The sequence below is a fragment of the Talpa occidentalis genome, unplaced genomic scaffold (genome assembly GCF_014898055.3).
Source record: "Talpa occidentalis isolate TD23 unplaced genomic scaffold, MPIMG_talOcc4v2.1 talOcc4.2, whole genome shotgun sequence".
Lineage (NCBI taxonomy): Eukaryota > Metazoa > Chordata > Mammalia > Eulipotyphla > Talpidae > Talpa > Talpa occidentalis.
In genome coordinates this window covers 44,628,625-44,652,343 of record NW_023602073.1, presented here as the reverse complement: position 1 = coordinate 44,652,343, position 23,719 = coordinate 44,628,625, and the positions used below count along the sequence as shown (strand labels likewise).

Here is a 23,719-nt window from a genome sequence, read left to right as displayed (position 1 = left end):
TCCTGCCAGAAGGTGGAGGACCTTGGCACGTTATGTTTTTTTTTGAGAATCTGGGGGTGGCCAATGGGCCTTGATGGCCAAAAGCAGCCTGTGCATGCCCAGCAGCCAGGTGGAGGAGAAAAGCCAACTAAGAAGGCAAAAGCTGGTACTGATGCTAAGTTGAGAAGCCGTAAGCGGCTGTTAAGCAGCCTGGGTATGCTGAAGACCTGTGAGTCTCGTAAAATCACCTGTGGGTGATGCCCTGCTCATTCTTGAGTGAGGGTGAGGAGCTGAGGAACCTGTACTTGGGGGACAGGTGGGGAACGTGGCTTGGGGTGGAGCCCAAGCCGAATGCAGAGTTTGGATCCCCGACCCATGTGATTGTGCAGTGGGTTGGCTTGAGTGCAGGGGTCTGCGAGTCGCATGGGTGGCTATGAAGGCCGAGTGTTGGAGCGACTGCAGACAGAAACCCTGAGGGTTGGCTACTACCCCCAACAGAATAAAATTGCCAATCCCAGAGCTAGTGCATCGTGGGGGTGGATGCTGTGTGTGCCTTGTAGCCGAGACTACAGCCAGAGAAGGCCAGGAAGCCTGATGGCTCCTGGTGTGATATAGTAGATGCCGTGAGTGATTTCCCCTCCCTCGTATGAGCAGTGCCTTCGGCAGCAGATTTGGTGGCTCATCTGCTGGTACCAATAATTGTCTTTTGCACTAGGTTGGTGCCCTGCCTGGACTTATTTGTGTTCTGTTGTATTTTGTTATATTGTATTTTGTTATATTTGATGTATTTGCTTTTGTGGGCCATGGCTGCATTGTTTGTTTGCTTAGAAAACTGTATATATATATGTATAGACTGTATGGCAGAAAACCCTGAGGGGGTGGACTGTAGGGTAAAGAAAATGTCAGGCTTTTCTGCCCCTCCGCCATCAGGATAGATGATGGATCCTTGTCCTGAATGCATGCCTGATGGCGCGCACCTGGAATAGGGTGTGGGCATAGGTAGATGGGATTCAGCTGAGCTAAGACTGTGCTTTTAAGGGCGGCGTCACCGGGACGCCAGGAGCAGTAGAAGCAGCAGTAGAAGCCGAAGCCGAAGCTGAAAGAGAAGCCGAGAAGCAGCAGAACGAACTCCAGAGAGCTCAGATAGAGTGAGCCAGCCCCCCCAGCCAGCACCCCTGCCTGCCATATGCCTGGTGAACCCCAATAAAAGACCTGCAAAAACCCACTAAGGACTCTGACTCTTCCTTTACTCGGTCTGCATGGGATCAGAGAACCTGCACCGTGTCCCGTTCCTGCCTTTACACCTGGTCCCTGGTGAATCTTCACTCTGGGTTCTCTGGCTATAGTGGCAGGAGGGGACACAGAGCAGATTTCTATGATCCTAGTGGACAGGTGAAGGAAGGAGTCCTGAAGTCCTTAGTGACTTTTGCAGACTTTTAATGGGAATTATTGGTGTTGGGTCAGGAAGACCACAGTGCAGGTTTTCTATGATCCAGCAGACTGGGTAAAGGAGGAGTCAGAGTCCTCAGTGGTTTTTGCAGGTTTTTTATTTAGATTACCAGGTACACAGCAGGCAGGGCCACTGGGTGGCTGGGAGGCCTGCCAGCCTCCCAGTCCCCAGCAAGTCTTCACTCTGGGCTCTCCGACCTTCTCTCACATTCTCTCTGCTCTTCCTATGGCTCTGCTTCTCTCTTGGCTTCTCTGCTTCTTGGCTTCAGCTGGCGTCCCCATGACGCCACCCTTATAAAGTCAGTCTTAGCCCAGGTGTATGCACTTCAGGTGGCTGCCATCAGGCATGCATTCAGGACCACAGGGTTCCCTCATCTATCCTAATGATGGGAGGGCAGAAAAACCTGATACTTTTTTCCTTACCCTACAACTTTCCTTATCCTTCACGGCACCCCTGCCTGCTGTGTACCTGGCAAATCCCAATAAAAGCCTGAAAAAGCCACTGAGGGCTCCAGGACTCACTCCTCCTTCACTGGTTTGCATGGAATCATAGAGAACCTCCTTTGAACCCTTCCTGCCACTACAATTGGCGTAAGTCGGCAAGATGATTCAATGCAGACAGGTGTGGAGCCTTCAGAAGACCTCAGGAGGGACTGAGAGTAGTAGACTGCCTGGGACAGCACTGGATGTGCCATGGCAGCACAGGAGGTGGACTAGGTCTGGAAGCTGCGGGATGAGACCTTGCCTGGAGGAGGAGATGCTGAGAGGACCAGCCAATGACCCCCGAGGCAGCAAGAATCATCGGGAAGGAAGGACTATGATTCCGAGCTCCCCAGTGCAGACAAAGGGAGAAGCTTATGGATTTGGGACTAATGTACTTGGATTGACAATCCCGCCAGAAGGCAGAAGGAACCTTGGCAGATTAAGTTTTGGGGACCCTGGTGGAGGATGCTATTGTTTGTACACCCCAGGAGATGGGAATCTGGGGGTGGCCAGTGGGCCTCAGTGGCCAAAAGCAGCCTGTGTACTGCCTAGTATTCAGTACTGGGTGTTACTGGTTATAGGGTATTACGGGCAGGAATGGGCACAGTGTAGGTTTTACTGATCCAGCAGACCGGGTAAATGTGAAGTCCTGTACTCCAGGCAGAGGAGAAGAAACCAACTGAGAAGGCAAAATCTGGTGCTAAGATTGAGAAGTCCTGAGCGGCTGTTACACAGCTTAAATATGTTGAAGGCCAGTGAGTCTCATAAAATAACCTGTGGATGATGCCCTGCTCATTGTCGAGTGAGGGTGAGAAGCTGAGGAACCCGTCCTTGGGGGATAGGTGGGGAATGTGGCTTGGGGTGGAGCCCAAGCTGAAGAGGGGACCCGAGAGAGGCTGCATGTGGAGTTTGGATCCCCGACCCATGTGTTTGTGCAGTGGGTTGGCCTGAGTGCAGGGGTCTGTGTGTCACATTGGGGGCTATGAAAGCCGAGTGTTGGAGTGACCGCAGACAGAAAACCTGAGGCTTGGCGATTACCCCCAACAGTAGAATAGAATCGCCAATCCAGAGTGAGTGCATCCTGGGGTGGATGAGGCCTGTGCGTTGTAGCTGAGACTACAGCCAGAGAAGCCAGGAAGCCTGACTGCTCCTGGTGTGTGTCGGCAGATGGCTTGAATGAGCAGTGCCTTCGGCAGCAGAAGTGGTGGATCATCTGCTGGTGCCAATAATGTTATCTTTTGCCTCTAGGTTTGTGTCCTGCCTGGATGTAGGGGTAGGACTGGACCATTGTGCAGGTTTTCTGATCCCATGCAGACCGGGTAAAGGAGGAGTCAGAGTCCTCAGGAGTTTTGCAGGTTTTTTATTGGGGTTCACCAGGCATATGGCAGGCAGGGGTGCTGGCTGGGAGGCTGGCAGGCCTCCCAGCCCCCAGCAAGTCTTCACTCTATCTGGGCTCTCTAGCATTCATTCTGCTGCTTCTCGGCTTCTCTTTCAGCTTCTGCTTTGGCTTCTACTGCTGCTGCTGCTGCTGCTGGCGTCCCCATGACGCCGCCCTTAAAAAGCACAGTCTTAGCTCAGCTGAATCCCATCTACCTATGCCCACACCCTATTCCAGGTGCCCGCCGTCAGGCATGCATTCAGGACAAGGATCCATCATCTATCCTGATGGCGGAAGGGCAGAAAAGCCTGACATTTTCTTTACCCTACACTGGACTTGTTTGTATTTTGTTGCTATATTTAGTTGTATTCTATTTACTTGCGTGGGCCATGGCTGCAGTGTCCATATTCACTAAGAGAAATGTGTGTATAACTTTTATAGACTGGCAGAAAACACTGAGGGGGTGGATTGTAGAGTAAGGTAAAAAATAATCAGGCTTTTCTGCCCTCCCGCCATTAGGATTGATGATGGATCCCTGTGGTCCTGAATGCATGCCTGATGGTGGGCACCTGGAGTAGGGTGTGGGCATGTGTAGGTGGGTACACCTGGGGTGAGAGACTGTGCTCATAAGGGCGGGGTCACAGGGAAGAGCAGAGCTAAAGGAACAGAGAAGCAAAAGCCATGAGAGACAATGGGGAGCCCAGAAAGAGTGAAGATTTGCCGGGGCCTAGGAGGCTTGCCAGCCTCCTGGCACCCCTGCCTGCCGTGTACCTGGTTAATCCCAATAAAAGTCTTCAAAAGCCACCAAGGGCTCCAGGACTTCTCCTTACCCTGTCTGCTCCAATCATAGAGAACCTGCTCTGTGCCCATCCTGCCTCTACAGGGGCCCTGGACAGGGAGGCTCAGGAAAACAGGGAAGCATCTTCTAGCCTGAGAAAGAATTTGCCTGAGAGAAAAAAGGTAAGCTCGGTACATATAAATAAATCCCTTCTGCTACAACCTAAAGTACCATGTTCCAAGGAAAACAATTTGTATGAGGTTAAATAGACTTTTTTTTTAGGCAATACCATCTTTATTTGAAGGAGCAAATGACAAAACATATAGATTTAGTTAATTTGTAGGCACTTTCTAGAAATTGAATGTGAATCTGTCCCCAATTGACAGGGGCCTCCCTGGTGCCACAAGGGGTTAAGCATCAGCACTATGAAGCTGTCTGCAACTACTGCAGCCAGAGTTTGATCCCCAGCCAGGGAGGTGACCCACATGGAGCAGCAGACCTCTCCTGTCTTGACGGCTGATCCCTTGAGCAGTGTATTTCAGTCAATCTGCCTGTTCTGCTCCCCACTCTGTCTCTGGTGAATCCTCTCACACATACCCACCCCACCTCTGGCCTGTACCCCAGTACTTGTCCGCATAAATAAATCTTAAAAAAAAAGAAAATCTACTGACAGTTGACAATTGATAGTAATTAATTGCCTTGATGAAATGCAAAGCCAAGGGAAAACCAGGTGTTAGAAAATCGTGTCCCATCACTATAAGCTTGACCACTTCCTGTACCAACCAATTTTTCCTTTGGGATCTTTGTAATATAAAATAATTGATTTCTAAAATTTGATTCTGCAATAATAAACACAGTGATCATATAGCTGAAAGGTCCACGCAGGAGGCCTGAATGCAAAAACCCACCAGGAAGCCCACCTGGGGGCAGGAATGCGGAAACCTCCCTGGAGGATTCAGACAATGAGCCTCCTGCCTCCCCCTATGGGTCTCTTCTCAGACAAAGAACCTCTACCTGCCCCACAAATCTTTTCGGCCCTACTACAAACTTTTTCCTGTGGTTCGAGCCCAACTTCCCCCCTGATCTCTCCTCACCCTATAAAACTCTGCTTCCACCTGACAACGTGTGCAGCTTCACTGACCCCCACCTTGGGTGCGTGAGGTCTGCCCGGGGCGCAATAAACTTTCCCTGCCTTTGAGAAATTTAGCCTGGCCCCCCTTTTCTTTACCGTGCCGAACCTTTCAATAGCCTAGTGAAATAATGTATTACTTTTAAAAATCATATTAGTTGAGAGCCATTAATATGCAAGAGAGGTCTACAGAATTAATGTAATAGAATAGAAAATATTCAGTGATAGTGTATAAGGTTTCTCTTTTCTAATAACATGTGAAAAACTATCACTTGTACAATTTCAGTTTATAATCAAAGTTGTAACAAAGTTGAATACTCACAATTATCCTAAAAAATTATAAAATGCTATTCCTACATATTTCTTTCAGGCTGTATAATTTTTGCGTTGACTGCCCAAAACAACAGACTAAATGCAAAAGAAAATATGACAATCCAACTTCTAATGAGTCAGAGAAGACACTTGCAAAACTATAACTGTAAAGATCCACTTCTCACTACCATTGTTAGGGGGAAAAGGATGTCCTAAAGCTAATTCCATACAGCCTTTGTGGACTCCACCCCCACCCCAGGCCAAAGCTAAAGACACTGGGAACTCCAAATCCCATCACCACCAAAGGGAAGGTGGCTGGGACCTGAGGGTGGGGTTAAGCAGCCAGGTGGATGTAAAAGGCAGACACGTGGGCTTTGGGGGTTCCCCATTTTGGCTCTCCACCAGCTCGCAGCCTCTGGCCAGCTCTGAGAATGCCATTGGGTTTCCAGGTTGGAGGATCGGGTAGGACGCATTAAAGACTTTATTTCCCTATTTTCTCCCTGAGTTGTACATTTTCCTTATTTCCTTTTCCCTTGTAAATAAACCTTTTATTAACCTTTTGTGTGTGCCTGTAGTGGAGTATTAATAAGTCCCTTTTAAGCGCGCGGGTGAGGACCCACAGCCAGGCAACCCGTTCAATATCGGGGCTGCCCTACAACAGCATGATGATTTTCGGAAAGTTATTTGTCTTTAAAATAGTTAACACGCATTGGATTATTAATAATCTTCTAAATGAAATAAAAACATGTTTAAATGATTTTATTCCTTGTGTGGTGAAGATTGACAGTTTTATCTGCATAAAATTATACTTGGGGGTCCTTGGGGATTTGTAAGACTGAAAGGAAAATGTTTGAGAATGGGTGAGGCAGTCCCAGGGCCAGGACAAAGGTCTGGGTGCCGAGGGGAGGGTGTAGGGCAAAGTCCCAGGTCCTGGGTGTGACTCTCAGGTCTTGGACCCAAGGGCGGTGTCTCAGGCATGAAGGTTACTGTTGAGGATTCCCCAGCTCCCTGCAGTTCCACTCCTCCCTCTCACCTGAGTGGGGCCCTCAAGCCTGGACTCATGACTCACCCCCAGTTCTCCCCACTGCCTGGAGGGTTTGCAGAGCAGCCAATCAGCAGCCCCGCAGCTCCTGTTACAAAGTCTACACTCGCCAGCCCCGACACCCAGCTTCTGTGGCCAAGTGGGTGAGGGCCATGGGGCCCCCGCCCCTCCTGCTGCTGCTCTTGGGGGTCCTGGCCCCGGGGGAGACCTGGGCAGGTGAGTGCGGGTCGGGAGGGAACCTGCGCAGAGGAGCGAGGGGGGGGAGGTGCTCAGAGGCTCTTTTCCGCCTTCGCGCCCGGGTGTCCCCCTCAACCCCGCCCTGGCCCTTTCCTGCCCCTCCCCAGCCCAGCGGCCCCCCCCCCTCCTCTTGCCCCTTGATTCCCGGCCCTTCTCATCCCGCCGCCCCTTAACTCTCTCAGGAGCCCCCTTCCCCCCCTCCCCACCCTCCCCGTCTCCCCAGCCCGGGTCTCCCCCTCCCGCCCCCAGGTTCCCACTCCCTGAGGTATTTCTTCACCGCGATGTCCCGGCCCGGCCTCGGGGAGCCCCGCTTCATCGCTGTGGGGTACGTGGACGACACGCAGTTCGTGCGGTTCGACAGCAACTCTCCGGGTCGGAGGGCAGAGCCGCGGGCGCCCTGGGCGGAGCAGGTGGGGCAGGAGGCCCTGGACGAGGAGACTCAGATCCAAAGAGACAATGCACAGTGGTTCAAAGCGCTCCTGAGGGACCTGCGTGGCCGCTACAAGCAGAGCAAGGACGGTGAGCTTCGCAGAGCGGTGCCAGGGTCAGGTCACCCACATTCCCACCATCAGGCCGGGGTGTCCCGAGTCTCAGTGTCCACTGACCCCTCGAGGCTGGTGGATCTGCCAGGACCCTCCCCGGGAAGAGCCTGTGAGACTTTCCTGCCAGCCCTTTCATTTTCAATTTTTGGTTTATTCAGGGTGGGAGGGCGGGGTGACCGTGGGGTGACCTCAGGGCTGACCAGAGGGATGGGTCTCAGGTTCTCACACCCTCCAGACGATGTTCGGCTGTGAAGTGGGCCCACACCTGAGCCTCCTCCGCAGTTATGAAAAGTTCGCCTACGAAGGTGCGGATTTCATCTCCCTGAGCGAGGACCTGCGCTCCTGGACCCCCGCGGACTCGGTGGCTCAGATCACCCAGCACAAGTGGGAGGCTCAGGAGAGGGCCGAGCACGTCAGGCACAGTGTGCAGAGCAGGTGCTTCCCGTGGCTCCTCAGATTCCTGATTTTGGGGAAGGAGGTGCTGCAGCGCACAGGTAAGAGGGGCCACAAGGCCTGGGACCTCCCCTCTCCTGGCGCCCCACAGGGAAAATGGAATAATGGGCAGAACAGCACCTGCTTTCTGGGCAGAGAGGGAGAGTCCCCCTGGGTTTCATGTTCTGTGCTAGAGACAGACTCGCCCAGAAGGCACCACTTTTCTTGACAGTCTCTCCTGAGGGAGGGAGGCCATCCTGAAAAACTCTTCCCTGGATGCTTTTGACCCAACAGCCATCCCAGGAACCCTGAGTTTCTCTTTCAAGTTCTTGTTTTTGGTCTGAGAACATTTCTGGATCTGACTCCTGTCATTCAACCTCCACCCAGGTCAGGAGCAAAAGTCTGTGTTCTCCTTAGAGACCTGCATCCTCCACCCTGGGCTCTCACCTGATTATCCCAGATTCCCCAGACTAGGCTGGTTTCTGGGCTTTGTGCTTCCTGCCTCCAAACCAACTGTCATGTCCATTCTGAGGATGGTCAGTGAGGCTGCTTCAGTGTCCAGGAAGGAAAAACCCAAAGTCTGAATTTTTTTGTCCTTCTCCTCAGATCCCCCAAAGACACACATGACCCACCACCCCACCTCTGAGCATGAGGTCACCCTGAAGTGCTGGGCCCTAGGCTTCTACCCTGCCAATATCACCCTGACCTGGCAGCGAGATGGGGAGGACCTGACCCAGGGCATGGAGCTGGTGGACACCCGGCCTGGGGGGGACGGAACCTTCCAGAAGTGGGCGGCTGTGGTGGTGCCTTCTGGAGAGGAGCAGAGATACATGTGCCGTGTGCAGCATGAGGGGCTGCTGGAGCCCCGAGTCCTGATATGGGGTAAGGAGGAGGGTTGTGAGCACAGAGGCTCTGCTCAGGGTTATCAGGAGCCCTTCAGAGGGTCAGGATGAGGCCTGGAGCTCAGGGTCTCACCTTCCCTTCCAGTGCCCCCTTCTCAGTCCTCCATCCCCACTGTGGTCATCATTGCTGGCCTGGTTCTCCTTGGAGTTGTGCTCATTGCGGTGGTTGCAGCTATGATGCGGAGAAAGAAGCACTCAGGTAGGGAAGGGAGTAGGAGATCTTATCCATTGGGGCTTGCAAGTCAGGGGGAACTTGCCCTACCTGGTTAATGGGAAATACCATCCACACACATGTGTTTACCAGGGGGGCATTTTGTCAGTCCCCCCTCACCTCCTTTATTTTTTCCCAGGCCTGACCTGGGTCTTTAGTCACAGTTCTGGAAACTTCCCTGTTCTGCAGGATTAGAAGATTCCTTTAGAACTTCTGACCTGACTGCTCCCTGGTCTCACATGATCTCTCTTCCCACAGGTGGAAAAGAAGGAAGCTACACTCAGGCTCCAGGTAAGTGTGGATCAGGAGTTTGATCCCTGATCTCCTGGGGACAGTGTAGATGGAGCCCATGGGGAGTCACCCTCATCAGTCCCTCCTGTGGTCTCATCTCTGACTAAGTTTGTTGTGTTCTCCCCTGGGCTGCAGCAATGCCCAGGGCTCTGAAGTGTATCTCAGCCCCTAAAGGTGAGACCCTGGAGGACTTCAGAAAGGGCTGGGGGTTGAGGCAGAGAAGCAGGCACTAGGTGATGGGGATGCTTTTAGGAGGGCATCTTGAGAATGCAGTGGACCATTGATAATGCTAACACTCAGGTAATTCACCTGAATTTCTTCATGATTATTTTCTTTCATGGTGAGAGACAGCCTTGTTGGCCTGGGTATTATGGGATATATTTTTGCCCACATTTTGTGGCTTTATGATCCCCTGGTTTAAACTACTCCAGACCTGCAAGAATGGCCCATGTCAAAAAGACCAGAAACAGCCAGTGCTGGCAAGGATATGGAAAAAAGGGGACAGTCCTACATTGTTTTTGCATATAGACTGAGCCAGCCCTTTTTGATTTCTAAAAAATCAAATGTGGTTGTGCCATTGGACTCAGCATTTCTACACTGAGGCTCTACTCACAGAGGATAAATACTCTCCTGTGAAGGGACCTGCACTCCCGTCACCACTGCAGCACTATTTACAGTAGCCAAGCTATGGGAACCACCTGAATGCCTCAAGCAGGTGACACATTACGTAGAAGCTGGGATTACACATATTCATATATGTACATGTACGGGTGATATATGTCCCTGTATAAGGAAAGAGCATCCACCATCAAAAACATAACTCATGCCACTGTGGCAACATGGTTGGAAGAGGGATAAGTCAAAAGGAAAAAGAGAAATTCTTATAAATGGATGTAGAGAAAGCAAATGAAGGGCCACATTAAACCAAACTTGAAAACTAACCCTTGTTACTAATCAATAAAAACTGGAATTTCTAAAAAGTATCCATACTACCATGATTCAATCCAGATGTGGGATTATTTATTTATTTATTTATTTATTTTATAGGGATGGAGCAGTGGCCTGTGCAGCCCAGGCAGGATACTGGCGTTCGGAAGCACCGGTGGCACAGAAAGGGAAGGAGATTTTGGAGACAGAATGACGTGGGATCAAAACCCCGATGATTCTCGCTCATTTGGAGAAAAGAACAAGTTGGTACCGCCCTTCTGAATTCAGCTCTTAGCATTTGGGATGTTATATATGTGTGTGTGTGTGTGTCTGTATTAAAAGAAATAGTAATTCAGTTTTTGAGACATGATCTAAGGAAATGCTTTGACACACACACACACATCTTTATTTGTAAAAAATGCTAACCAACATTTTGTCATACTTACAAATACTGGCAACAATCTAAGTCAAAACTTCAGGAAACAGTGAAATATAGTACACTATGTAGGTGAAACAAATGTAGCAATTAGGCACAATCATTCTGAATAGTTTTAAATGACTTGGAAAATACTTGTGTTATAATGTTAAATGAGGAGGAAAGATAGAAGATTGTAGGCATAGCATTATTCCAGAAATAAAATGAACATAATAGGATTGATTTAAATTTTAAATACCAGACAAAATGGAAATCATGTGTTATGTATGCATTTAGTGATGCCCCCTTAGGTGATGAACTGTCATGAAGGGCAAGGGAAATAATTACAATGACAGTCACATATTCCTGCTTACTTGGGGAGAAAAATTATGATATAGTGTGGTCTTAGGATTCTTCACCCACTTTACGGGAGTTCATTTTGCAATTCTAAATTTTCACCTATATAGTCTCTGCCCTTACACATGGGTGTTATAGTTCACAATTCAAAATAGACTGGAAATTATGAGGAAGAAAGTAAGCTAATTCTTAAAATTATCTATTTTAAAAAGATGTATTTATTTTTATGCAAACAAGAACTGGGGTCTAGGGCAAAGGTGCAGGAGGTGAGAGGATTCACCAGAGACAGAGTGGGGAGCAGAACAGGTGGCTCCGCTGAAACCCACTGCTGAGGGGAGCAGTGGGTAAACAGGAGAGGTCCGCTGCACCATGTGGATCAGCTCCCTGCCTGGGGATCAAACTTAGGCCACAGTGGCTGGCAATAGCTTGACAGCGTTGAGACTTTAAATCCTGCACCACTAGGTAGACCCTAAAAGTATTTATCTTTTGAGGAAAAATCACAGTTCACTGTTCCTCATTTTATTTTATTCTAATGTTCAAATATTCCACAATGTACACAACTCCCTTTCAGTTTCAGAATCAGTCAACCAAAGCAAATTTAAAAATTAGTGCAATCAGGAGGTTTCCCGGTGCTGTGTAGGAGGGGAATTGAAACAATGGACACACAAAAGGAAGTTCAGCCTCCAAAGCAGCAGCCAATGATATATATATCTGTGGAGAATGTCACACAGAGAATGAAATAAAATCCAGGGATCCAATCAGATGCAGGGAATGTGGATACAGAATAATATACAAGAAAAGGACTAAAAGATTGGTAGTTTTTGATGCTCGATGAAATGTAGAATTCAGAGGAATATCTTCTTTTGGATTTGGATTTGCTGTTTCTCATTGTGTATAGCTTTTCTTAGCATATTTTAGGAATATAACTTTATACAATTTATTTTACTTTAAAAACTGTTGTATTTAGATGTCAATAGTTTGTATAAAGAAATTATTTTTTGTTCAGTTACATGAGTCATAATTTAATTTTAAAGCATATGTAATCTACCCCAGTATGAAGATTGAAATTGCTTCCCCAAATACACTTCTTATAAAAACCTAGCATCATTTGGAGCCCTTATGAAAAATGGAGTTTTCTCCAGCCCTCTAAAGATCTGAGTAACACTTGGAAGACCCTGTTTTACATCATCAGCTGTTGTAAACTCTAGCATTATTTTGTATGGTGTACACTAGTGTATTTACTGTCTGTGCATACATGTCTTTGGGTTATGTATTTCATTTGTTACTTGGCATAGGTATTTCTATGTGTATTTTGTTTCACTAATTTTAGCAAAAACAAATTTTAATGGTTGCTTTCTGTAAGACAAAATAAAACCAATGATGGGGCAGACAATTAAGGCAGGTATTCTCAGGTTTTAGCATTTGTTAAGGTAAAATATTCTTTCAGAATATAAAAATAAAGATTGGTTAATGTTGAATTACTGGAAAAAAAAATAGTGCAATCATTGGTGCAATTACCCCCCTGCTCCTTGGCAGGTAAGAAGTAACCATAGAATTTTTGTAAAGAAAGCCTTAAAAATTCTGTTGCAGTTACAGAAAAATTTCTAAGGGTGTACATATGGCCTTCCTGATAGTAAAGCAGGGGTGGGCAGAGCAGTCACATATCAGTTAATGTCAAGGTCACCTTGTTTGTTTTTTTTTAACTGAGGGAGATATCATAAGGACAATTTATAAATCTTTATTACCCCAATTATGGAAGGTTCCAGCAATCTAAGGTGGGGTCAGAAAAGATGATGAGCCAGAGGTGGGGGCAGAGAGGATTATGAAACTTAGAAGACCCACCCATTCTGACCCCAAGGCAATAATTTCCACACTCATTCCATCAAAGAACATTATGAAAGAACACCCCTTACCCTTGCCAGAAACCCCATGGACCTCCCTATCCCCCTGGACCCTCCCTACCCCCTTCCCGGTACCTTATTTCCAGCAGCGATGCTCTGGTTGTTCCTCTTCGCTCCTTGCTCTCTACCACAGCCTTTATTTGCTCAGCCCCCCCAGGTCAGGTGTGCCGCGTAAGCACGCCCACCCCTTCCCCTGGGTGCTCACCCTCAGGCAACCGGATGCAAAGCCCACACTCCCAAAGGCCCCCAGTTTTCCCAACTGCAGGTTTGCCACAAGTCGTTTGGCGCAACCCCCAAAAGGAAGCAATCTTCCCTTACCCCTCCTTCCACCCCGCCACTTGCTGTGTCTGGACAGTCCCCACCTGGTTTCTCTTGGCCACGGAACCCCTGCAGCCGTGACCCACACAGGTGAACGGCAGAAACCCGCTCCTTCCAGACAGGGCACCCCCGAAGGCGGAATGAGGAGCCCATTTGCAGGCTCCCGCCATGGTTGCTCCTGACTGCTCCCCATAGCCCCGCTCCCTGCAGGGGAACCACCACTCAGTCTGGGCAGCCTCCATGGTCCAGTGCAGGGGCGTCTGGTTCTGGGCCTCTCCGGGCTGCGGTCTCAGCGCAAGCCACACCCACTCCCCACCCCAAGCTGCGCACACTCTGAGGTCTGAGACACTCAGCTATCTTGTGGGATTAACAGACATTTCTGGACAGAGGTTGACATGGTGCAATATCTTTAGAAGCCTCAGTCTGGCTGCTGTGCAGAATCAAGAGGTAAAGGTGATTAATGTAGGAAACTAGAATAGATTCTAGGATGGAAAATTTAGTAGCTTTATGGGGTGTGATCAGGAAAATAATAGGAAGTGTTTGGACCTAGATATATTTAGAGATGGACTTTACAGCATTTCCTAATGTAACATCTGGGTTGTGAGAAAGAGGGGTCAGGATGCCACCCAACATTTCAGACTGTGAAGTAGAGATGTGGAGGGTGTGTGTGACAGGGGTAGGCTTCAGAAGTAGCGCATTTGTGGAAATGTCATCCGAGGTGTTCATTGGGAGAGTTGAAGCTGGGTATTATTGGAAATGCAGTGATGGTGGCAGTTGGACAGATGTTGGCAGCCTGCTGTCCTAAAGGGAGCCAGAGCTCTCTGAGAGCACCCGTTCACTCTGCACATGGAGTTCCAGGAGGTTAGAAGTGCTGCAAACAGAATTTCCCAGAATTGATTCCTGTTCTCTGAGGACATACCGGCTTGTGGGCATGTTCCCTACTAACCAGGAAAGCTTGTTCCAGCAGTAACTTATTCATCTGTATAAGCATAAACACAATTGCATGCTATTTTCTTATTTTAAAAAAAGATTTATTTTATTTAGCATACAACAGCTGGGGAGTAGGCCAGAGGTGCTGGGGGCGAGAAGATTCACCAGAGGTGTAGGGGGTGAGAAGATTCACCAGAAAGAGAATGGGGAGCAGAACAGGTGGATTAACTGAAATACACTGCTGAAGTGAGCAGCAGGCGAGACAGGAGAGGTCTGCTGCACCATGTGGGTCAGCTCCCTGGCCAGGCATTGAACTGAGGCCTCAGTGGCAGCCAGTAGCTTCATAGTGCTGAGACTTAACCCCTTGGGCCACCAGGTGAGCGGCGCCACTGAGCACATCATGACAGACACAGCAGAAACCCCGCTCCTTCCAGACAGGTCACCCCGAAGGCGGAATGATGAGCCTGTTTGCAGGCCCCCGCCATGGTCGCTCCCGACTGCTGCAAATTCATTTAGACTCTGAGTCTTTGTTAAGCGATGAGAACTTCTCATCGTCTGTCTGCAGCAGACAGACAAGCCAGGAGCACAGGTGCAATATGTGCACTGATAAATAGATCTGGGAGGTATGTGATGTACATGATATTTGAAGTTGAGCATAATGGATCTCCCAGGGACTGATGACTAAGGAAAAGAAAGGAGTAGGACTGAACCCTGAAACCCCCTGTGTTAAGACCACCTCCCAGTGCCAACTGCATATTCTGACACCATGCGGAGAAGGCACAGAGAGCAGGGAGCCACCAGGAGTCACCAGGACACTCATGAAGACTCAGAAGGTGGGCCTCCCTGGTGGCGCAGCGGTTGAGCGCTGGGCCTCTGCAGCACCGGTTTGATCCCGGCTGCCAGGCGAGGGTCCCACATAGCACACAGACCTCTGCTGAAGCCCGCTGCTCCCCTCAGCAGTGTAGTTCGTCAGTCTGCCTGTTCTGCTTCTGGCTCTGGTGAATTCTCTCACCCTCCCACACTTTGACTGTACCCAATGCTTGTATAAATTAATTAATTAATTTAAAAAAAAAGACTCAGAAGGTCTAGAAAAGAGTCTGAGAGTCTGTGTTTATAACCACATTTGTGCTGGTCACACTTTTAGCAGAAGAACGAGACCAGATTCCTGGCTGTGCATCAGCCTCACCTGCAGGGCATATTGAGGAAGTGATTCCGGGTCCCTGGTCATCACTCTGAGCCGCTGGGTCTGGGAGAGACCTGAGTATTTGTAACAAGCCCACATGCATCCTGGGGCTCAGCCAGATTGGGGCCCCTGATGTCAGTGAACAGGGAGCTGTGAGGACCTTGGGGGAAAAGACAAGACATGCTGGGGCGTCTGCTTTTCTTTCTCTCCCGGGAGGCATATCCAGGTGGACATGAGGAAGTGGTTCAGCATAAAGAAAATCTGTCACTGTCCCTGGATGGATTTCTCACTCATTTGATACAAATTTACAACACAAATTTTTCAAGTAAAATTTACCAAATGCATTAATAGATACATGTGAATGTGTATGTTTGTATGTAATAGTATAGTGTGTGACACTGACTCCAGATCCCTGTGGCTTGCCCAGCTCTTTCCTGTCCCCTGAGTGGTGGGACATGCAGGCTTTGTTGGTGTGGCTGCCCCAGTGGGCACAGCCAGAGGCCAGCGGGAGCAGGAGTCTGAAAGGACTGGCAGCAGCAGTGGTGGTTTCCTGCCCTGGCACCTGCATGTGCATGTGGGAGCTGGTGGGCACAGCTCTAGAGGTGGTGGCAGTGGGGGCTTTCCTGATAGGGGGAGGCAGCCTTCAGAGTACCAAGGCTTTGTCTGGAATGTTGTGTTTTCAGAAACCAGACTGATTTCAGAGCCAGTAAAGAAATAATAACCGGCACCTGTTTTAGGGCTACAAGGGTCTGTCATTAGGGTAAAGAAGGCAACCCCTTAGCTGATCCAGAAACCCCAGATGTCTTGGGAGCCTCGAGAGGATTTTCTCTGAAGATACAGGTACCATAGGCCAAGTCTGATGGTGAGACCTTGGCATGGTCCTGAGCCCTGACTTCTGGCTTTTAGGAGCTCTCAGTCTGAGGGTTCTTAAATGAAGTTCAAACAAAGCAAAATTAAAAGGTTTGCATAATAATTTCTGTTCCTGTTGAATTCATGTAAACTGACTGTGGCGGTGTAGTGTGTGGGTGAGGCCAGGGGCTGATAACAAGTTCTGGGGGCTGAACTTGCTGGCTACCAGGAGCAGCAACTGTGATTGGCTATTCTTGCATGTTTGCTGTGACTGTCTGTAACTGATTACAGCAAGGCCACATGGAGATGAAAATGGGGAACAGGCCCTTCAGGGTACGATGCCCCCTATTCTCTCAGATCATTGTTCAGTGATCTGAGAAGTGAAAGTGCTTATAGATCCAATTCCTGGCTCTGCTTATGGCTTTGTGGTGTGACAGGCAGCAGCACCCAGGCCTATCCCACCAACAGTGTAGATATTTGCTGTCTGTCCCTTTTACTTTATATCCCCTTTTGTTTTCCTTGCTGCAGGGGACAGATCCACAAAGATATCACTGAAATGTATGTCATGGTGTGTTCTGTCCTTGTTTTCTTCCATGTATTTTATGGCTTCTGGTCTTACATCCCAGCCTATTGTCCATTTTGAGTTGATTTTTGTGTGAGGTGTGAGACAGTGGTCTAGTTTCAGAGCAGGTCTAGAGACAGAGCAGGGAATAGAACAGGCAGACTGACGAAATACACTGCTGAGGGGAGCAGTAGGTGAGACAGGAGAGTTCTGCTTTCCATGTGGGATTCTTGCCAGCCGTCTGGGATTGAACCCCTGCTGCAGAGGCTACAGACAGCTTCACAGTGGGCGCTCAACCACCTGTCCCACCATGGAGGCCCTAGTTTCATTTTTTTTGCATGTGGCTGTCCAGTGTCCCCGTCACCATTTATTGAAGATGCTTTCCTTGTGAACCCCTCATCTTAACGTTGTCAACATAAACTTTACTGGATTGCATGTTGGAGAAAGGGGTTTACTTCTTCCCATCAGCAGTTGTATTTTAAAATCACAATTTGGGCCTCCCTGGTGGCACAAGGGTTAAGACGCAATCTGGAAGCTATCTGGAGCCACTGCAGCATAAGTTCTTGTATAAATAAATAAATAAATCTTTAAAAAAATAAAATAAAATAAAAATGGGTGTACAAGTTAACCTATGTCTGTCCTCTATTGTATCCACATCCAAGGCTTGTGGGGCAGGAAACTACCTCAGCCCACAAGGAGCTGAGCACAGATGGCTTCACTGCACAGATGCTCTCAAGGATCTTCCTCTGCATGGTCCTGTCACATTATGAGATGCTGACATCACGCTGCTTCTGTTATGGAAGAGACTTTTAGGGGTTTTGGGAGAGAGGCAACTTATTTTTCAGGTGGCAGAATGAGAATAATTAGTGTCCACATGGTGATCTGTGTTTTCAATTATCTACAAATTCTGTGATACACAGGAGGGGAGACAGTTCCCCCCGTGAGTGTGTCTGACTTGCTGGCTCTTCCTCGTGAGGAGAATGAAGCAGAAGGGACGCGCCACATCACAGAGTCAGGCTCACAGGGGCTGGGACTTACCGCCCAGTCTCCCCTCCTGGTCACTCTCTGGGGTGACTCCCTGCACACAGTGGACCCTCAGCTAAGGGGACGCCCACAGGACAAGGAACTGAGGGTTTTCTCCAGGAGCCACATGCATGAGCTCTGAGGCAGGTCCTTCCAAGCTGATCACAGCCATTCACATCTGCCAACATCTCATCCCCAGCGCAGCCTCGTGGGACCCAGTCCTGGAGCCTCTGAGTGAGGCCCCTCCTGCAGTCTCCGCCCAGAGACTATGCCAGATGCCCCAGCTTTGTGGTTTATCTGCTAAGTTTGAAGTGATTTGGTACAAACCAGTAAAAAATTGAGATGATAAAGTGATCAGTGTCTGTTTTCTCACAAGAAACAGGTGCACTAGAGTAACTAATGTGACAGTAAAGGTCCTGATAGCAATGTGCTGTCAGACAAGGATTCCATGTCCCCTGAAGTGTCCTTCAAAATATGTGATTTAAAAAATTATATCTACTGTTTTTAGATTCCTATTTAATTTTGCTGTTTTGTTTTCTTTATAGTATCTCAAGAACGGTGTCTGCAGGGTCATGGTACAAAGTCTGTCCAGCAGCCTGGAGTTGTGAGTGGGGCTGACTCTGCCCCACCTGCAGGGAGTGGGAACTGGAGCCCGGAATCAGCCCTGAGGGCTCATCCTCCAGGGCAGCACAGGCCTTGCTCTGCCCTCCTCGTAGGCCCCTGAATCTCCCTGACACACCAGCATTGAGGAATTGAGGGGGGATGTTCTAGCTCTGGAAAAGGGCCCCTTAACCCCCTGACCTCTCTCAACTCTCCTCCCCATGATCCTCTGTGAGCGTGTGTGTGTTTGGGATATACCAGCCCTGAAAGGACAGAAAAAGGCCCCAAATGTAAATAGTTTCCTGGTCATGTATGGAGCCAACCCCTCTGCAGTCCCACCAGGTGAGACAGAGACTCCCCCAGCCCCAGCCAGAGACCGTGTCACCCACACAGACTTTCCCCTCACAGTGTCCCAGATGCTGCCCCTTTCCAGTCCTGAGTCTAGGCCCAGGAACTGGGTCAGCAATTCTCAAACATTTTCTGCTGCAGGAGGCCTTGTAGCCCCAGCCAGATAAACTACTGGCAAGCAGTGAAGTCAAAGGGCCTCACACCGTGGGGCCGAAGTTAAAGGGCCTCACACCGTGGGGCCGAAGATTCCTTGTGCCTCACACCGTGGGGCTGAAGATCTAACATCCCTTCACTTTTTGTTCTTGGTCATAAAAGGAGAAAAATTTCCCAAAAGGTACATCAGGCACTACATTATATACATCAATATACAGTAAATAAACGGCACGGAAAATTATCTCTTAAAAACTAATTATTAAACAATTTGGCCCACTTGACAATGGGAGATGGTTTATTAAACATGCCTGACAAGCATTACAATACAACTATTATTGTAAGTTCTTTTTTGCCTTCCCTTGCAGTTTCTTGGGAAAGTTTTTAAATGAAACTATTTGAGTTAAGAAGTTTCTAGGTAGAGAAAGTTCTGATAGCTGAGTAGCAGCCGGCCCCTGGTGTGAAGGCCATGAGAATAAGAAAAGTTCTTTCTTTGCTTAAGCTTTAGCTGATGGGAATGTTCTGGTGACTATCAATTGTGTTAGGTTATTGCTTAGCTGAAACAATGAATTTTAGTGTAAGACTTAGTTTTTTATTGCCTTCTTGCTGAGAGCACAAAAAAGAGATGCGCTAATTGTTTCTGCTTTGTTTCTATGAACTTGATAATGTAATCTCAATGCTTGCAAAAAACGTATAAATAAAGAACCTGCTGAGCCTTTCGGCAGAAGATACTAACACCTCACAAAGTGTCCATGTCTCCTCATTCCCTTCCCCCCAGTCCCTAAGTTTCAGATCATTCGTATTGCCGACCTGCCGTCTCATCCTTTCAGGAACCTTGACATTTTGCCGGAGGCTGGTCCCCGGCAATTTTCCTTTCAGGATGTCTGTACACTCTCACAAATTATTAAGGATCCCATGTATAATTTTGTTATGTGGGTTATAGCTTTAAATATTTACTTTACTGAAATAAAACCTTTTTAAAAGATGTTATTACTTCTTGACTTTAGAATGATAATAACAATGTGTGCTAACAAAGCATTTTTAAGAAAATAACTTTCTGTAAATATAAGGATAATTAAAAGAGGGAAACTTTTACATTTTATGTTTTTTTTTAAAGATTTATTTATTTTTACACAAGAACCTGGGTACAGGCCAGAAACGCGGGAGGGTGAGAGGATTCACCGGAGACAGAGCCAGGGAACAGAACAGGCAGATTGCCGAGGACCAGCCTGAGCAAAATGTCGTGTCAGGGGTTCCTGAAAGGATGAGACAGCCTAGGCGACACGTTAAGGGCTGAAGGGAAGGGAGTGAGGCAGATATGCACTCTTCTTTTTGGTGCAAGTATCTCCTGCTGAGGGGCTCAGCAAGTCTTTCATTTTTTGCAAGCAGAAAAATTATGTCATCATGTATAAAACAGAGACAATCAGAGTATTCCATTCCCATGGACTACTGGCTCCTGCGGATCTTGGCTAGACGGTAACCTTCAAGGTTAATACATAAAAAACTAAGCCTTACACTAAAACTCATTATTTCAGCTAGACAATTACTTAAGACAGTGGATAGCCGCCAGTAGCATCAAAAGACTCTCCTAGGCATATGGCCTTCAGCCGGAGACCAGCTGCTTCTCAACTATCAGAACTTTTCCTACCTAGAAACTCCTTAACGCAGTTAACTTCATTTAAAAACTTTCCTAGGAAACTTCTTTTAAAAAAATGAAACTTCTAAAAAAGCAAAAGAAGGACTTACTATAATTGTTGTCCTGGATTGCTTGTCAGGCATGTTCATGTATAACAAACACTTTCCCATTGTCAGGCAGGCCACATTTACAGTGTTTAATTTTTTAGAAGGTAATTCTCCATGCCATGTGCTTATAATATTCTTATACATATACTTTATTGCCCAATGTATTTTCTGAGAATTTTTTTCTTATATGACCAAGAACAAAATACAAAGGGATGTTTAATCTTCAGCCCCACGGTGTGAGGCTCTTTAAGCTTCGGCCCCACGGTGTGAGGCCCTTTTTTCTTAGCTGCTTGCCAGTGTCTTACCTGGCTGGGGCAACAAGGCCCCCTGCAGCAGCAGATTGATAAAATGTACTGCTGAGGGGAGCAGCAGGCTAGACAGGAGAGGTCTGCTGCACCATATGGGACTCTCGCTGGCCAAGGTCAAACCTGCCCTGCAGAGGCTGTGGATAGCTTCACAGTGTGGGGCTCAACTGCCTGCGCCACCAGGGAGGCCCTACATTTTGTTTTTGTAAGTGTCGTTTTGGTCTCATTAGCAGATCTTTTAATTTTCATAGTTTCTTCTACATTTAATGTTTTGTTTGAAATCTATGAAAAATATGCAATCTCATGGAAATATGTAGGAATAGTATTTTAATAACCTTTTCAGATTATGAATATTTGACTTTGTTACAACTTTAATACTAAATTATAACTAATATTTTCTCAAAGATTATTTGCAAAGTAAAACCTGAAACAATGTCATTGAATATTTCCTATTTTGTTATATTAACTCCATAGGCCTCTCTTGTATATTAATGGATCTTGTATAGTTATATGATTTTTTAAAAAAGTTACCTATTGTTTTGTTACAGAGCAGCCCTGATATAAACCAGGTTGCCGGGCTGTGGGTCCTCACCCGCGTGCTTAAAAGGGACTTATTAATACTCCACTACAGGCACACACAAAAGGTTAATAAAAGGTTTATTTACAAGGGAAAGGGAATTAAGGAAATGTACAACTCATGGAGAAAACACGGAAATAAAGTCTTTTATGCATCCTACCCAATCCACTGACCTGGAAACTCAAAGGCACTCTCAGAGCTGGCTGAACGTTGCGAGCTGGTGGAGATCCAAAAATGGGGGATCCTCTCCAAAGCCCACGTGTCTGGCTTTATACCAAACCTGGCTGCTTAACCCCACCCTCAGGTCCCAGCAACCTTCCCTTTTGTGGTGATGGGATTTGGAGTTCCCAGTGTCTTTTGGCTTTGGTCTGGAGTGGGGGGTGGAGTCCAAAAAGCCTGTATGGAATTAGCTTTAGGACATCCTTTTCCCCATAACAAGAAGGCTACCCCACATCTCAGACTGTGAGGTAGAGATATGGAGCCTGCAGTGACACGGGCAGGTTTCAGAAGTACATTTGTGGAAATGACATCCAAGGTATTCATTATGTTACAGAACAGCCCCGATATAAAACGCGTTGCCTGGCTGTGGGTCCTCACCCGCATGCTTAAAAGGGACTTATTAATACTCCACTACAGGCATACACAAAAGTTTAATAAAAGGTTTATTTACAAGGGAAAGGGAATAAGGAAAATGTACAACTCAGGGAGAAAATAGGGAAATAAAGTCTTTAATGCGTACTACCCGATCTGCCGACCTGGAAACCCAAAAGTGCTGCAGGAGGCCTTGTTGCTCCAGCCAGATAGGATACTGACAAGCAGCAAAGAGTAAGGGCCTCACACCGTGGGGCTGAAGATCTGGCATTCCTTTGCTTTTTGTTCTTGGTAATAGAGAGAGAAAAATTTATCAAAAAGTATATTAGGCAATAAATTATATGTATCAGCATACTGTAAGTAAATAGCACGAAAAATTGTTTGTTTAGAAATTAGTTGTTGGGCAGTTTGGCCCACTTGACAATGGGAGATGGTTTGTTGAACATGCCTGACAAGCATTACAATACAACTATTATTCTAAGTCCTTTTTTTGCCTTCCCATAAAGTTTCTTGGGAAAGTTCTTAAATGAAGTTATTTGCATTAAGGAGTTTCTAGGTAAGGAAGTTCTGATAGCTGAGTAGCAGCCGGCCCCTGGTGTGAAGGCCATGAGAATAAGAAAAGTCCTTTCTTTGCTTAGGCTTTAGCTGATGGGGGTGTTCCGGTGGCTATCAATTGTCTTAGGTTATTGTTTAGCTGAAACAATGAATTTTAGTGTAAGACTTAGTTTTTTTATTAACCTTGAAGGTTGCCTTTTTGCTGAGAGCACGTAGTGGCCAAAAATCTATGGAAAAAGAGATGCACTAATTGTTTCTGCTTTGTTTTTATGCACTTGATAATATAATCTCAATGCTTGCAAAAAATGTATAAATAAAGAACCTGCTGAGCCTTTCGGCAGAAGATACTAACACCTCACCAAGTGTCGGTGTCTCCTCATTACCTTCCCCTCAGTCCTTAAGTTTTAGTTCTTTTGTAATCGCCGACGCCGTCTCATCCTTTCAGGAACCCCTGACACAACACTTTGCCGGAGGCTGGTCCCCGGCAAGTGGTGCCCGAACAGGGACTTGAAATGTAAGATTTCTTTCCTGTGCGGGGATGGCTAGGATCTGCTCCATAGGGTAGGGCGCATACCCGCCTGTAGAAAAAGCAGGTTTGGGGGAGCAATAAATCAGAACCATAATAAGGCTAGTGGGTGTCTTATTACGTGATAAGGCGAGTAAGTGTCTTATCGTTGAAAAGCTATTGGGTCATATTGAGTCTAGGGAAAAAGGACTCTTTATTAATATAAGTATACTTGTTAAGAAAGGCCTTAAAACCTCTCATGTGCAATTGGCTAGTTTCCTAAATTTTGTTGAGATGTGTTGTCCTTGGTTTCCAAAAAATAAAAAAAATTATGGCTGTCTGCATCCCTAAAGGACATCAAAAAAAACTCAACTGACAGCCCCGTATTAATAAAACAATTGTCTAAACAAATAGGTCGTTTTTGCCTGGCTGAAGACAAAATAAAAAATACAAAACAAAAGGTAAAAAAAAAAATAGCCTGCAGTATTAAAAAAAGTAATCAAAATTTTTGGGATAATAAAATTGTTTTTCAAAAGCCAAAAGTTAATTCTAGAGCCAATACTGACCTCTTTGCAGAGGCATCGGCTCCCAATTATGAGACCATTCCAAAATCCAGCCCAAATTTCCAGCCCGGACTTGGTTAAAATTGTTAAAATAAAAATAAAAACTCAAAAACAAGTAAGAAATAATGTGTCATAATCTTAAATAAAAAAAA

General features: G+C 47.1%; 1 protein-coding gene and 1 pseudogene across 2 annotated transcripts; both read left to right on the top strand.

The window, feature by feature from the left end:
* Window positions 1–6,521: 6,521 nt before the first annotated feature.
* Window positions 6,522–20,698, top strand: LOC119252162 (patr class I histocompatibility antigen, B-2 alpha chain-like). Of its 2 annotated transcripts, XM_054698609.1 has the most exons (8): window positions 6,660–6,766; window positions 7,037–7,306; window positions 7,548–7,823; window positions 8,368–8,643; window positions 8,749–8,862; window positions 9,133–9,165; window positions 10,213–10,355; window positions 18,176–20,698. In XM_054698609.1, the coding sequence occupies exons 1-7, from the start codon at window positions 6,703–6,705 to the stop codon at window positions 10,326–10,328; spliced, it is 1,149 nt and encodes a 382-aa protein (XP_054554584.1). In that variant the 5' UTR covers window positions 6,660–6,702; the 3' UTR covers window positions 10,329–10,355; window positions 18,176–20,698. The 2 variants fall into 2 exon arrangements, with proteins under 2 accessions (XP_037375271.2, XP_054554584.1); XM_037519374.2 differs by lacking the exon at window positions 18,176–20,698 and having other exon boundaries at window positions 6,522–6,766; window positions 10,213–10,328.
* On the top strand, window positions 11,519–13,256 carry LOC129146431 (DNA-directed RNA polymerases I, II, and III subunit RPABC4-like; annotated as a pseudogene).
* Window positions 20,699–23,719: the final 3,021 nt, after the last annotated feature.

Bases quoted from the DNA above. Each gene is read 5' to 3' on its own strand.
- LOC119252162 (XM_054698609.1), top strand. From the start codon at position 6,703: ATGGGGCCCCCGCCCCTCCTGCTGCTGCTCTTGGGGGTCCTGGCCCCG. The intron at 6,767-7,036 runs GTGAGTGCGGGT...TCCCGCCCCCAG, and splicing joins CCCGGGGGAGACCTGGGCAG to GTTCCCACTCCCTGAGGTAT. The intron at 8,863-9,132 runs GTAGGGAAGGGA...CTCTTCCCACAG, and splicing joins GCGGAGAAAGAAGCACTCAG to GTGGAAAAGAAGGAAGCTAC.